Here is a 16646-nt window from a genome sequence, read left to right on the forward strand (position 1 = left end):
AATGAAATAGCACTTCACACCCAGTAGGGTGGCTAGAATCAAAAATTCAGAAAATAACAAGTGTTGATGAGGATGTGGAGAAAATGGAACCCTCGTACACTGATAGTGGGAATGTAAAATGGTGCAGCTGCTGTAGAAAAGAGTTTGGCAATTTCGCAAAAAGTTAGACAGAATTACCGTATGACCCACCATTTCCACCCCTAGGTACGTAATCAAGAAAACTGAAAACATGTTCATACAAAACATTGTACAAGAATGTTATATACAACATTATTCATAATAGTCAAAAAGTGGAGACAACCCAAATGTCCTTCAGCTGAGGAATGGATAAATAAAAGGTGATATACCCATACAAAAGAATATGATTCAGCCATAAAAAGGAATAAAGTACTGTTACATGTGACAACATGGATAAACCCTGAAAATGTTATGCTAAATGAAAGAAGTCAGTCACATATTGTATGATTCCATTTATATAATATGTCCAGAATAGGCAAATCCATAGAGACAGCAAATGAATTAGTAGTTGCCAGGGACTGGGGGGGTGGGGGGGGAGGAAATTGATACTAACTGCTAATAGGTAATGGATTTCTTTTTGGGGTGATGGAAATGTTCTAAAATCAGATAGCAGTGATGGCTGCACAATGTAATGAGTATATAATAAACCACTGGTGTATACTTTAAAATTATGAATTTTATATTACATGAATTATATCTCAATAAAAAGTGCTAAAATTAAAAAAAGAGAACTGAACTGTCAAAAAGTATATGAGATAATTGGAGAATTTGAACAAAGATGTTCATTTGATGATTAAGGAATTAATTTTGAGAGATATGATAATACTATTATAGTTTTTTTAAAGTCTATCTTTTAGAAATAATTACTGAAGTATTTAGGATGATATGGATGATGTTTGAGATTTGCTTCAAATCATCTAGTATGGGGGATACTGAAGTATGCGTAGGACTATAAATGAAACAAGATTAGCCTTGTGTTGATAATTACTGAAGCTGGGTAATGGGCAGTGCATTCTCCATAATCAAAATTCTCCAAAATCAAAAGGTAAAAAAAGGAATCAGTATTTGGTAACTGTAGTGAAATAAGGAATCTATAAAATAATCATCAATGAATTAAAAAAAAAAACCATTAGGAGAAAGATTGACAGAGAATTTTATTATGGGTGGATCAGGCTGGTAACACATGAAACCAAGACCATTTTGTGTCTCCTGAGGTGATGAGACAGGAACTACACAGACTACCTATGAGGCATTCTTATCAAAATATGAACCAGAATCTAATCAAGCCTCTAGTTTTAACTACAAGTTTTATAGGAAATATGAAGATTAGAGAAATCACTTAAAGGACACCACAAGAAAACAATCAACCAAATCTAGAATGTGAAATATGGAAAAAATATTTCAGTTTTTTCCAAAAAATAAATTACAAGAAAAAGAGTGAGATTTTAAAAGATTTAAAAGAAGTTGGGGGGAAAAAATTATCAAGGTTCATAAGAACCACTACAATGTGTAAACCTTGTTTGGATCCTGATTTTAATAAGCCAACTGTAAAAGGACATTTTGAAACAACTATAGAAATGTGAATATAAACTGGGTGAAAGATATTATTGGGACTTCCCTGGTGGCACAGTGGTAAAGACTCCGCGCTCCCAATGTAGGGGGCCCGGGTTCAATCCCTGGCCGGGGAACTAGATCCCACACGCGTGTCGCAACTAAGAGTTTGCATGCCACAACTAAGGAGCCCATGCACTGCAACTAAGGAGCCCATGAGCCACAGCTAAGACCTGGCACAACCAAATAAATAAATAATAATTTTAAAAAGATATTATTAAGGAGTTACTTCTTATTGTGTAAGATATGATAATGGCACTATAGTTATGAAAGAAGTCATTATCTGTTAGAAATGTATACTGAAGAATATTCTGATGAAATAACATGTCTGGGATTTGTAAAATTCCAGGAAAAAATATACAGATACATACACACATATATACATTAATATATGTGTACATATATATATAAATAGATGAAGCAAAATTAGCAAAATGTTAATAATTTTTGAAGCTGGGTGATGGTTACATGGTAGTTCACTGTATTATTGTCTCTACTTTCGTGTATGTTCGAAAATTTCCGTAATAAAAAGGTAAGGAAGGAAGGGAAGAAGAGGGAGGAAGGGGGAGAAAAAAGAGCAGACGAGCCAAATCAATAAGTAAACCTACAGAATGTGAGCTATAATATTTCCTAATGCCCTGAAGTCCCAAGTTCTTTCTAATTTCAGGAGTCAGTAAAAGCCTTATCTCAGAGAGATAAGATAAGGTTAGGCCATGGGAATAATCAGACTTAGAAGTATCCTACAAACGGTAAGGGAATAATTTCGACTGGGTATGTATGTCCAAATCAGCAAACCTCCCCCAAACCTGCACTGCATTCCTTCTAGCAGCATGCCTATTGAGTTGGCCTTGGTAGGAAGCATGCTCCTTCCCTTCCCAATCTGCAGTATCTGCTTCTCCCATTCCTTCTCTGAAGTTGCCTGAAAGAGATTAGGTCAAGCTGGCTAGGTATATGACCAGGTAGCCAGCTGTTCCTATAAATTCATCTGGACTGCCGTTGGCAACAGTTTGTAATAAATAATTCCACTTTGTTTCTGAAAATTCATCTAGAAACAGTGCTTGGAGGGCAATAACTTCAGCAACCCCAATATTGCAATGATAAATCAAAACCTTCATCACTCATTACCCCCCAACAATTTGAGAGGTTCAGCAAGTAGTGGTACTCGTAGTATATACTCTATATATATTAAAGGAAGATAACACGGAATGATCCATACCTCTGTTTTCCCTATTAGGGGAATCATAAGGAAAATTACTTTTGCAGACTTGCCCTAACATCATGGAGCATTAATCTCCATGAAGGTCTGTAGCCACATTGGGAGCACTGGGATTTTGTAGTTCTAATTATTGCTGGGAGAGGAAACACCAGTTGTTTAGAATGAACAGGCTCCACTTCAACCAACTGGCATGTAAGAGCCATCTCCTTTCCTTGGACACCAGAGTCTTCTTCCTTCAGCATCATATGGGTAAGGCAAAATGACCACAAAGTTACTACGAGTTCCTCTGTAGCTTCACAGCAATTAGGTGCTCTTAGAATTATAGGTAAATGTCTGATTTTCCTTCGCATGGACTAAGGCAGCCTCAATGGGATCACTGGCATGTAGGCAGATTCTTGGGAACCAGGCTGCTTCAGGGCTTAGCTGTTACTGGAATGGATAGAAGCATAAATGTAGCTAAAGAGAGAAGCCTAGACTTAGCACCAGAGCAAAAGCTGTCAGATCTAAGATAGAGCTGCGAACAAATTATGAGGCAAGATACAAAAGCTGAAAATATCAGAAATAATAATAAATATTAGAAATAGGTTAGAAAACCGAAATGTTGAAGGCCCAGGCTAGGATGCTAGGAACCTGCATTTAGCAGTTGGTGGCCATGTGGTACCAAGCTAAGTCAACTGGTTTAAAGGTACAGAATTGGGCCAAACATAACAATGTATTTTTCTAATACAGGATATTAGCTGTGTCACTGGCTACCTTGACACATCCTAATCTGGAGAAAAAATGGATAGAAAGCTTGCCATGACGACAACTGTACTTCATGAAAAGGATGAATTCCTAAATGGCCATTCTCTTCCATTCAAATGATGTTACCACCTCCCAAAGAACAGTTTTGGGGCAGGAAAGAACAGTATTTCATTTCAAGCTGGACTACTCATCTACCAAAATACCATTCTGACCAAAGAAACAGATGCAAAATTACAGTCACAGCTGCATTCTGTATAGAACAAGTTGGATAATGGCGTTCTAAATTGCTAACTACACCGCTAATGATTTTTTTAGTGGCAATGCAGTATTTTGCCACCTTTATTTAAATTTTTTTTAAAAGCATCTAGGAAGTTTTAAAAATGGTAAATTGTTAAATACCAGTGAGTCTTCTGAAGAGAAATTCCATATAAAACCCATTTCTTGAAATGGCATTCTCATACGGGATCTCGCATAGGAGCCCATTTACTGACTAGCTATTTGTTTTAATTTACTTTCTCACCAATTTACTTTCATTTAAGATTACTAAGGCCATAAGTATCCCAGTATTAGTGTTTGTATCTAGATCCAATATTGGTAATGAAAAGATAATAAACTAGCATATGTCATGATATGCTGGTATTGGTAATGTGCTATGATGAGATTTACAAAAAGTAATAGCAACAGTACAATTTTATTCTTATTGTGACAACCACAGTGAAATTTATTACAGTGTTAGTATTTAATTGTTTATTCATGCCAGCGTAGCTGAGGGGGTAATTACCTTTTTGACATAAAAATGTTGTTAATGCTTTTATTTCAATTTAGCAGATTAGGGAATGCAGATTAAAGCACTGCCATTGTTCCATCTTTATTTATCTGCATTTAAGTGGCAGAGCATTTTTTTTCTACAAATAGTGAATTAATTTCTACTAAATTATTTCATTAAGGCTTCAAATAATTTGCCCTTTAAATAAAAACCTCAAGCTGGCCAGGAATTTCTATATATTAGATTACAAATTTTATATGTAGAAAATGGTGTACCAATAACAATTATGTCACAGTGGGTTTTTTTTTGATACTTTTTACATTTAGTATAAGGGTAAATTAGCTGTTAAAAAATTAAAAACACAATCTTATTACGCAATTACAAACTCATAAGTAAATACTTACATTTGCTTTTAACAGATCATCCAATTTCAGTGATCTTTTAACACTGCAAACAAAATAGTTAAAGACATCTTAGATTTAATATGCTTTAAGTAGCCAAGTATTTAAGAGTAATCTATATAAACAAAGATTCTAAGTTACTTTCACCAACTAAAGGAGAATACCTATGAAGAAAGCAATTTTCACAATGATGAAACTGTTTTTTTGATAGCATATATCAAGATGAAATCATAATTAAATATTTAAATGGATTTTTATGTATGTAGTTTTATATATATGCACCATTATACAATTCAAACACTAAAGTTATATTATAAAATAATCTTAGTAAAAAATTAATATATTTGTGTGTTTTAAAATACCACTAACAAAAATTATACATAAAAGGAAAATAATTTACATACCTTCAATGGAGATGTTGAAAGTATATTATTTGCAGAAATAATACACTAGCTACTAAAATAAAAGTATGAGCAAGGTGAAAAAGTTTTGCACATTATTCTAGCTTTAAACATGATTCAGTGCTACCAGACTATGACTTAACTGAGGAACAGATGCTCTATGTCTTTATAAGTCCCCAATCCATAAGAAACTATTTTTTGTCTCCTTCACTAAACTGATTCAGGAACATGCCAGGCTCTCTCTGTGCAAAACCTGTTCTGCTAAACTGGATGCCCAGCTGTTGGTGACAATGCTTAGAAAGGAAAGCTGAATATTTATAATACTTTATTTCGTACAGCTGTCTTCTAAAGAACAGTCATCAACATTTTATTGAACACAGACTAAATGCTCAAAGGAGAAAAAGGTCAATATAAATTAAAACTAGTTTTCCCAGTGACAAATGTGACGTTAAAAGTACTTTCTCGATCTCTGAGAAAAAGAAATTAAGTTATTTAAAATATTAGAGAATTTGAGCATAAAGCAAACAAATTTTATTATAAAGGTTGTACTACAGAAAACAAAACAAAATTTATAGATCCTAGAAAATGACTATTCATAAATAACTGACTACTGACTTTCAAGCAAGTGACAGAAGCAGGAATAGAAGAGATGGACAATTTATAAAAATTACTCAGCAATAAATATTAAATACAAAAATTTAATCTATCTAAAATAGTTCACTTAATTTTGCTATTATATCTACATTAGCCTATCACATAACATTATTTCTTAAAATTAACTAAATTGGTTTAAAGAATTACTCATATCTTTTAAAAGTCCACTTGAAATCAATTTAATGTGAATTCTCAATGAAGCAAGAAGAGAACAGAGGTTATCAACAAACAAAAATGGCAGCTAATCCAAAAAAGTACTTATATTTAGCTTTGGAATATATATTACCCTATTCAGGTGTGTGAGATGTTTTTGTATTTATAAAACTTCAAAAGTAGAAATCAAAAACTAAAAGTACACAGTACAGCATTTTTCAGCCTTTGTTTTTAAATGCTGTTAAGATGAAATAATACTTTATAGAAGTAAACAACCCCCACCCCCGATATTAACCGTTCAAAATATTCTTGCTTTATTAGTGATGGTTAATTCTTAGAGAAACTAAATGTTTGTATTTAAAAGGTTTCCAGTTTAGGTCCTAGGTTGATCTAAGAAGCCCAAGGAGATATGTAAAAGTAAATAAGAAAGTGATCTGAGTTAGACTGTTATCTCTCACTCTAACAGTTTAGTGAGAATCTAAAAACATGACTTATTGTGGGTAATGTGGTTCTCAGATAATTCAGGCATCTAATATCCAAAAGCTGGTAATAGTTACAAGAATCATAAAGACATTTACTAGACAAGACTAGGAGAAACCTAAGAGATTACTTAGGTCATCCAATAGGGAAGAGTTGGTGTGATTTGCCCCCTATCACACAGTTTGAAGGAGAGAAACTCAGATTTTACACCCTGTTCATAATAAATCCTTGTTGAATTGAGGGGGAGGAGCTAAAGAAGAGGTAAAGAAGAACAAACCTACTAGAGGAATTTATGACCATCTATTTTTACCATTCTGGTAGAACTGGGCCCAGTGTCAAGATATCAGTTATTAAATTAAGCGCCTACTAAATGCTTTTACCCTTTTTAAAAAACTCACAAACAACTGTAGCATAGATGATGCTAAGTGGATTAGGATGATCTTAACAGAAACAGAGAGGAAGAGATGGATGAAAACCACAAAGGAAGGACAGGCAAAACTTGATTAGATATGTGGGACAAATATTTTCCTAAAGTTCTTACTCATTTGCTACCAGTATTAGTTAGCAATTAAAAGCGATATATCTCTGGTAGTTCTGTAAAGTAAAAAGCAGCTCTTGTGGTTACTACCTTGGTTTTAAAAAAATGGGCACCCCCAAATAGGCAAAGAACTCAAATTGACAGTTCTCCAAAGAAGATATACAAATGGCTGGTAAACACAAGAAACGATGCTCAACATCGCTAATATTAGGGAAATGCAAATCAGAACCACACACACACAAATCAGAACCACAAGATACCACTTTACAACCATCAGGATGGCTACTATCAAAAAAACCAGAAAATAAGTGTTGGCCAGGATAGAGAAACTGGAACTCTTGTGCTGGTGGGACTGTAAAATGGTACAGCTGCTATGGAAATAGTTTCGCAGTTCCTCAAAAAATTAAACCTAGAATGAACATATAATCCAGTAATCCCACTTATGAATATATACCCAAAAGAACTGAAAGTAGGGACACAAACAGATATTTGTACACCCATGTTCATAACAGCAGTATTCACATAGCCAAAAGGTGAAAGCAATGCAAGTGTCTGTGGACAGAGGAATAAGTAATAAATTTGGTATATACATATACAAGAGAATATTATTCAGCCTTCAAAGGAAAGAAAGTCCACATGCTACAACATGCATAAACCTTGAAGACATTATGCTAAGTGAAATAAGCCAAGCAAAAAAGGACAAATACTATATAATTCCACTCAAATGTGGTGCTTAAAGCAGTCATGCACCCAAGTGTTCATTGCAGTACTATTTACAATAGCCAGGACATGGAAGCAACCTAAATGTCCATCAACAAAGGAATGGATAAAGAAGATGCGGTACATATATACAGTGGAATATTACTCAGCCATAAAAAGGAACGAAATTGGGTCATTTGTAGAGACATGGATGGACCTAGGGACTGTCATACAGAGTGAAGTAAGTCAGAAAGGGAAAAACAAATATCGTACATTAACACGTACACGTGGAATCTGAATAAACTGGTATAGACGATCTTATTTACAAAGCAGAAATAGAGACACAGACATTTATGTATGGATACCAAGGGGGAAGCGGGGGGGGGGGGGTGGGATGAATTGGGAGATTGGGATTGACATATATACACTAGTGATACTATGTATAAAATAGATAACTAATGAGAACCTACTGTATAGCACAGGGAACTCTACTCAGTGCTCTGTGGTGACCTAAATGAGAAGGAAATCCAAAAAAGGGGGATATATGTATACGTACAGCTGATTCACTTTGCTGTACAGTAGAAACTAATACAACATTGTAAAGCAACTATACTCCAATAAAAATTAAAAGTATATATATATTATAGAAAAAAAAAGAAAATAGAAAGGTAGTTGCCAGGGGCTAGGAGGAGGGGTGAACAGGGAGTTACTGTTCAATGGATAGGAAGTTTCAGTTTTGCAAGATGAAAAAAGCTTTGGAGTTGGATGATGGTGATAGTTGTACAACGATGTGAATGTACAGCTGACCCTTGAACAACACGAATTTGAACTGCAAGGGTCCACCTATTCTCAAGTTTTTTTTTTTTTCAAGAAATACACACTACAGTACTACACCATCTGCAGTTGGTTGAATCCACGGATGTGGTACCAGGGCTACAGAATGCTGACTGTACAGTTATAGGTGGACTATGACTAGAGTACATCCCCAATTTACTCAAGGGTTACCTGGACTTAAGTGCCACAGAACTGTATACTTTAAAATGGTTAAAATGGTAAATTTTATGCTATGTATATTTCACAATTAAAAATAAATAAATAAATTTTAAATGGGCACCTACCTATTATATCCTAATTACCTCCCTCTTATGGGTAACCTTATAATCTCTATGGCAGGGGTCTCCAACCCCCAGGCCACAGACCGGTACCAGTCTGCGGCCTGTTAGGAACTGGGCTGCACAGTGGGCAGTGGTGGGCGAGTGAGTGAAGCTTCATCTGCCGCTCCCCATCGCTCGCATTACTGCCTGAACCATCATATCCACCCCCCACACCCCCACCCTGGTCCGTGGAAAAATTGTCTTCCATGAAACCGGTTCCTGGTGCCAAAGAGGTTGGGGACCGCTGCTCTACAGGTTACTTCTCACTTTCAACTTAACCCAAATTTACACCAATGCCCACAATTTGAATACTACAGTACCCCTAGTACACTTAGGTGTACTAGGTTTAGGTTCACTGGGATCAAAATTCTGGTTGCTACCAGCATTATTGCTGGTGAGAATTTAAGAAAGATAAAGATATGTAGTTTTATATCAACAGGAAAAGAAAAGAAAGTAACCATGTAGAATTAGCCATATTACTCTCTAAGACCATCTTCCACTATTTTATTTAGCTTACCACATGGTAGTATCCTGAATAGGATTCTCTAACTCATCAGAACAGAACAAGTGCATGAGTTTTAGTATGTAACATTACTAACAGCAGTTACAATATTACAATATTAAAAAAAAACTATTCTAGAAAAAATAAACTATCATTTGATTCCTAATTAAGAACCAGGAATGACACCTCAAAGACTCATGAAGCAACATGATTTAAGGTTCCCTTACAGGACTTTTTTTTTTTTTTTACATTAAAAAGTATATTGCTTAATGGATTATTATAAGGCAACCACCCTTGTAACCATCACCCAGGATCAAGAAATAGAAGTTTGCCAGCTATCCCCCAAAACCTTCCATTTGTCCCATCTTGTTCACCCCTCCTTTCTCCCATATAAGTAACCACAATCATGAATAATAGTAATCCCTTGTCCCTTACAGGACTTTAAAACATTGGATTAAATATGATTTTCAATAGAGCTGAGGGTAAGAGTGTATGTGTGTGGGGAGGAGATAAAATTAGTAAGGCATATAACACTCAGGAGCCTTGACGTTATGCCAAATTTCTCCCCTAAGGTTGGGCAAATCACATAATCTCACTAAGCTTCATAAAGGTGATAAATAATACTGGCTTGTAAACCAGTGGTAAATTTCTGAATGAAAGATAAAAATATCACTTAGTATATCAGTGCTTCCATTTACTTCTCTCCATAATGGAGATAATAATATTGCCCGCTACAACTACACAAACAGTGTTTAGAGGATTATGGAATATGCTTATGAGATGCTTAGAAATCCTTTGATGAAAGGCAATGGCCCAATTCACATCCCATGTGACTCTAGGTACAAATTGAGAAATCTAAAATGATACATTTTCCATTCCATGTATGGGAATGAGCAAAGAAGGGAGAAGAATCTCCTATATCCTTTTGCATTCTCCCTTTCATTCAAGCCTATGCGTTTTTATGTTCAACACTGACAGAGGTCACATAATAATTCACTATCACAGCATGGGTAAGTGGGATTATCACTCCACTGCATGGAGAAATATGGTCACCACGTGAAAGCAACTAAATAAATGATTAATCTTGTTATTCTTCATGATAAAACTAGCCAAAACCTTAACCAGTTATTGGGCAACACGTTTATGGTGTCAAAAGCTGCTTTATCAAAAGATTAATAAAGAATTAGCTAAAGAATTTTTACAGACATAAAAGGGATATATTTGGGAATACTGAACCCAGAAGATATATGGATGGAGGTGAGATGTTCTTTGGGTTGAATAAAATGAGAAATGCCATAAGATCATTTCATTCTTAAATGGGTACTCTCAAAAATGAACATTAATAAAACATTCATTACTATTACCTTCTGTGAGAAACATATACATATGTGTATCATCACACATACATATATAAAGGACATGAATAAGTCTTTCAAAAGATTCTATTAAAAGGGGCTAAACAGGTTTATCAGAATTAAATGTGGTAGATTGGTGATATTTTATATACCTTTTTGTATGTATAATATTTTACAACATGAAAATTAACAATAATAAACTAACATTGATGTCTACCTTTTCTTTGAGATTCCAGCACAGTCATATTTAATTCTTCCCTGACACCGTCCAAATTGCACTAAGGATCTTTCCATTCCATACCTATAATACTTGTGCATGTCCTTCTCATTAAACTTATCCAGTTGAAATAGTCTATTTCCTCCCTAGACTAATGTATTTATATCATTAGCATCTTGTCTGTTAACTGGTAAATTATGAGTTCTAAAAATACTTGTTGAACTATCTCTCCCACTAAAATGCAAACTAGAGAGTGTAACATCGGTTCATATTTGAATCCCCAAAGCCTGACACAGTGATTGGCACAAAGGTGTTATATAAATTAGTATTTAATTTTTTTTTTTTACTTAAAACATCAGTCTTAAATTCAAGAATATATTTAATTCCTTTCATTTTTTATAATCCTTCAATTCTATTTAAGGTGCTTTAAATGCAGGTTCCCAAAGGATGTCATATTAACACTGTCTTATCTCTAAGGCAGTCTCTTATATGGATTTGTGTTTTATCAGTTCTGGAAAAATCTAAGCCATAATTTCTCCAAATATTGGCTCTCCTTGATTCTACCTTTCCGAGACTCCCTCTAGAAGAAATTTTAGATTTTCTATTCCATTTTCCATATCTCTAAACATCTATTTCTTATCATTGATCTCTATGCTGTCAGGCAATTTCTTCAGGTCTATCTTTAGTTGTGTAATTCTTTCTTTAATTTTGTCTAATTTACTGTTTAATCCATCCATTAGCATTTTTTAAAACAATTTGATGGGTATTTTTGGGAACTTTTAATTTTTATATATTTTTAAAGTTAAAAAATATCCTAGGAATAACAGTTTTTGATATCCTTTACCCAGACTTAATACTTGTTTACATTTTGTCCCAGTTGCTTTATCATTCTCTATAGAAACATACACACACACATATATATACAATGCAAAATCTTTTTTATGATCCACTGAAAATAAGCTGGAGACACTGTATACCTTTATCCATAAATATTTCTGTGTGTTTTTCTGAGAACAAGGATATTCTCTTACATAATCACAATACAATCATCAAAATCAGGAAAATTTTCTGAAATATAATTGAAATATAACATTAATTTCGGATGTACAACATGATTCAATATATGTATATATTGTGAAATGATCATCATAGTAAGTCTAGTTAAAATCCATCACCACACATAGTTACGATTTTTTCTCTTGTGATAAGAACTTTTGAGATCTAATCTCTTAGCAACTTTCAAACATACAATATAGTATTATTAACTATAGTAACCCTGCTGTACATTACATCCCCAGGACTTAATTTATTTCATAACTAGAAGTTTGTACCTTTTGACCACCTTCCTCCAATTCCTCCCTCCCTAACCCCCACCTCTGGTAAACACAGTCTGATCTCCTTTTCTATGAGTTTGTTCTTTTTAAAGATTCCAAATGTAAGCGAGATCATATGGTATTCACCTTTTACTTTCCGACTTATTTCATTTAGCATAATGCCCTCAAGGTCCACCCATCTTGCAAATGGAAGGATTTTCTTCTTTGTTATAGCTGAATAATATTCCATTGTGTGTGTGTGTGTATATATATATATATATATATATATATATATATATATATATATATCTCACATTTTCTTTATCCGTTCATCCATTGGTGGATATTTGGCTATTGTAAATAATTCTGTAATGAACATGGGAGTGCATGTGTCTTTTGTAGTTAATGTTTTGATTTCCTTCAGATAAATACCCAGAAGTGGAGTTGCTGGATTATATAGAAGTTCTGTATTTTGAGGAACCTCCTTATTGTTTTCCATAGTGGCTGCATCTGTTTACATTCCCACCAACAGTGCACAGGGTTCCCCTTTCTCCACATCCTTACCAGAACTTGCTATCTCTTGTCTTCTTGATAAGAGCCATTCTAACAGGTGTGAGGTGACATCTCATTGTGGTTTTGATTTGCATTTCCTTGCTGATTAGTGACGTTGAGCACCTTTTCATGTACCTGTTAGCCATCTGTATGTCTCCTCTGGAAAAAATGTCTATTCAGGTCCTCTGCCCATTTTTTTTTTTAACATCTTTATTGGAGTATAATTGCTTTACAATGGTGTGTTAGTTTCTGCTTTATAACAAAGTGAATCAGCTATACATATACATATATCTCCATATCTCTTCCCTCTTGCATCTCCCTCCCTCCCACCCTCCTTATCCCACCCCTCTAGGTGGTCACAAAGCACTGAGCTGATCTCCCTGTGCTATGCGGCTGCTTCCCACTAGCTATCTATTTTACATTTGGTAGTGTATATATGTCCATGCCACTCTCTCACTTTGTCCCAGCTTACCCTTCCCCCTCCCTGTGTCCTCAGGTCCATTCTCTAGTAGGTCTGCGTCTTTATTCCCGTCTTGCCCCTAGGTTCTTCATGACCATTTTTTTTTGATTCCATATATATGCGTTAGCATACGGTATTTGTTTTTCTCTTTCTGACTTACTTCACACTGTATGACAGACTCTAGGTCCATCCACCTCACTACAAATAACTCAATTTCGTTTCTTTTTATGGCTGAGTAATATTCCATTGTATATATGTGCCACATCTTCTTTATCCATTCATCTGTCGATGGACACTTAGGTTGCTTCCATGTCCTGGCTATTGTAAATAGAGCTGCAATGAACATTTTGGTACGTGACTCGTTTTGAATTATGGTTTTCTCCAGGTATATGCCCAGTAGTGGGATTGCTGGGTCGTATGGTAGTTCTATTTTTAGTTTTTTAAGGAACCTCCATACTGTTCTCCATAGTGGCTGTATCGATTTACCTTCCCACTAACAGTGCAAGAGGGTTCCCTTTCCACACCCTCTCCAGCATTTATTGTTTGTAGATTTTTTGATGATGGCCATTCTGACCAGTGTGAGATGATATCTCATTGTAGTTTTGATTTGCATTTCTCTAATGATTAATGATGTTGAGCATTTTTTCATGTGTTTGTTGGCAATCTGTATATCTTCTTTGGATAACTGTCTATTTAGGTCTTCTGCCCATTTTTGGATTGGGTTTTTTTTTTTTTTTATATTGAGCTGCATGAGCTGCTTGTAAATTTTGGAGATTAAACTGACAAAGGATTAATCTCCAAAATTTACAAGCAGCTAGCTCTGCCCAGTTTTTAAATCGGATTGCTTGGGGTTTTTTTTGCTATTGAGTTGTATGAGTTCTTTGTATATTAATCCCTTATCAGATACACGATTTACAATTACTTTCTCCCATTCTGTAGACTGCCTTTTCATTTTGTTGATTTCCTTTGCTGTGCAGAAGCTTTTTGCTTTGATGTAGTCCCACTTATTTTTGTTGTTATTGCCTTTGCTTTTGGTGTCAGATCCAAAAAATCATTGCCAAGACCAATGTTAAGGAGCTTATGGCTTATGTTTTCTTCAAGAGGGTTGATCTTAGGTATTACCTTCAAGTCTTTAATCCATTTTGAGTTGATTTTTTTGTGTATGGTGTAAGATAGGGGTCCAATTTCATTCTTTTACATCGGCCTGTCAGTTTTCCCAACACCATTTATTGAAGAGACTGTCCTTCATATTGTATTGTATATTCTTGGCTCCTTTGTTGTAAATTAATTGACAATATATGTGTGAGTTTATTTTTGGAGTCACTATTCTGTTCCATTGATCTATGTGCCAATACCATACTGTTTTGATTTTTATACTTTGTAATATAGTTTGAAATCAGCATGATGCTTTCAAACTTTGCTTTGCTCTTTCTCAAGATTGCTTTGGCTATGCAGGGTCTTTTGTGGTTCCATACAAATTTTAGGATTGTTTGTTCTATTTCTGTGAAAAATACCATTGGAATTTTGATAAGGACTGCATTGAATCTGTAGACTGCTTTGGGTAGTATGGACATTTTAACGATGTTAATCCTTCCAATCCATGAGAATGGAATATATTTGTGTTTATTTCTGTCTTCATTTTCTTTTATCAATGTCTTATAGTCTTCAGTGTACAGGTCTTTTACCTCCTTGGTTAAATTTATTCCTAGGAATGTTATTCTTTTTTGATGCAATTGTAAACAGAATTGTTTTCTTAATTTGTTTTTCTGGTAGTTTGTTACTAGTGTAGAGAAATGCAACTGATTTTTGCATACTGATCGAAATCAGGAAATTTATCATTGATACAATACTATTATCAAGAGTCCATATTCAAATTTTACAACTTGCTCCAAAGATGCCCCTTATAGCCAATCTCCCCTCCCTCCCCCACCGCCAAGTCTAGGATCCAATCCTGGATCACTCATTGCATTTTATTGTCCCATCTCTTTAGTCCCCCTTACCTAGAACAGATCCTCCTCAACCTTTCTTTTGCTTGACCTTGACATTTTTCAAGAGCACAGTCTAGCTATCTTTGTAGAATATCTGTCAATTTGGGTTTATCTGACATTTTCCCATGATGAGGCTATGTGGGTTTTTTGCCATAAGTATTACAAAAATGATGCTGTATCCTTTTGAGAGCATGATTACTTGAGGCACATGATGTTGGTTTCGCACAATATCAGTGAGATATGTATTTTGATCATTGATTAAGATGTTATCTGCCAGTTTTCTCCAATGTAATACATAAGAAATCTTATATGTAAATAGCTTGTTTCCTATCAAACTTTGTCTTAATACTTTTAAAGAACCATTGATGATTTTTTAATCCTATCATATTTATATTTATTAATTAGCATTCCACTCCAAGGAATAGCTTTCCTTTCTCTCCTCTTTATTCATTTATTTATATCACTACAGAATCATGGAATTTTATTTAATCCAATGGATTATAATCAATTCCTACCATTTATGTTGATGCTTAATTGTCCCAGATTTGGCAATTGGATCATTCCCCTTTCACACTACCTCCAATGTACCTCATGTACCTGTAATTCTTTGAGCACTTCATTATATTTCCTTATTTGCACATGCACACTCACTCTCACAAAATGTTCTCTGCTCCAGCATTGGAATTAGCTTTTGCTTTAAAGAAATTTGGTTCTTTTTAGTGGACAATGGCATTTATAAATCAAAATCTCGGCACTAGATGTGTTCATTGCTACTTATGTCATTGCTTAAAGGCAATGGACAGAGCTAGAACAGAAAACACACACACATACTTTTCTATCTACCTGGATTTTTATACATATATTTAAAAATCCATGATTTCATATTGATACCTCCAATGCAAAGGCAACATATTTTAAATCCCTCAGCCTACAGTGAAAACCTAGCTCACATTATTTGCAATAAACTTATTCTCTCAAGCCTAGAGCACACAGAAACTAGTTGAAGAAGTGCTAACCCATACTTCTGTGCAAAGCAAATCTATTTACTAAGATTCATTATTCACCTAGTATTCTCAAAATGTAAAATGAATACACAGTTGACTCTTGAACAATGTGGGGGGTTACGGGTGCTGAATCCCCTGCAGTCAAAAATCCACGTATAGGGACTTCCCTGGCAGTCGAGTGGTTAGGACTTCGTCTTCCGGTGTGGGGCCGGGGGTGGGGGGGATGGAGGGCAGCGGGGCGGGTTCAATCCCTAGTTGGGAAGCTAGGATCCCACATGCCTCGTGGCCAAAAGGCCAAAACATAAGACAGAAGCAATATTGTAACAAATTCAATAAAGACTTTAAAAATGGTCCACATCAAAAAAAAAAAAAATCCATGTATAACTTTATACTCGGTCTTCTATATCTTTGGTTCCACAT

The 16646-nt window shown here is 34.9% G+C and overlaps 1 protein-coding gene across 2 annotated transcripts in view; it reads right to left on the reverse strand.

The window, feature by feature from the left end:
- Positions 1 to 16646, reverse strand: part of ITGB3BP (integrin subunit beta 3 binding protein) — an 87740-nt gene that overhangs the window by 61686 nt on the left and 9408 nt on the right. For both annotated transcript variants that reach the window (XM_007164339.2, XM_007164338.2), the window contains exon 2: positions 4760 to 4802. In XM_007164339.2, the coding sequence (XP_007164401.1) occupies positions 4760 to 4802 (43 nt within the window). The remainder of the gene's footprint in view (positions 1 to 4759; positions 4803 to 16646) is intronic.

This window comes from Balaenoptera acutorostrata, chromosome 1 (assembly GCF_949987535.1).
Source record: "Balaenoptera acutorostrata chromosome 1, mBalAcu1.1, whole genome shotgun sequence".
Taxonomy (NCBI): domain Eukaryota; kingdom Metazoa; phylum Chordata; class Mammalia; order Artiodactyla; family Balaenopteridae; genus Balaenoptera; species Balaenoptera acutorostrata.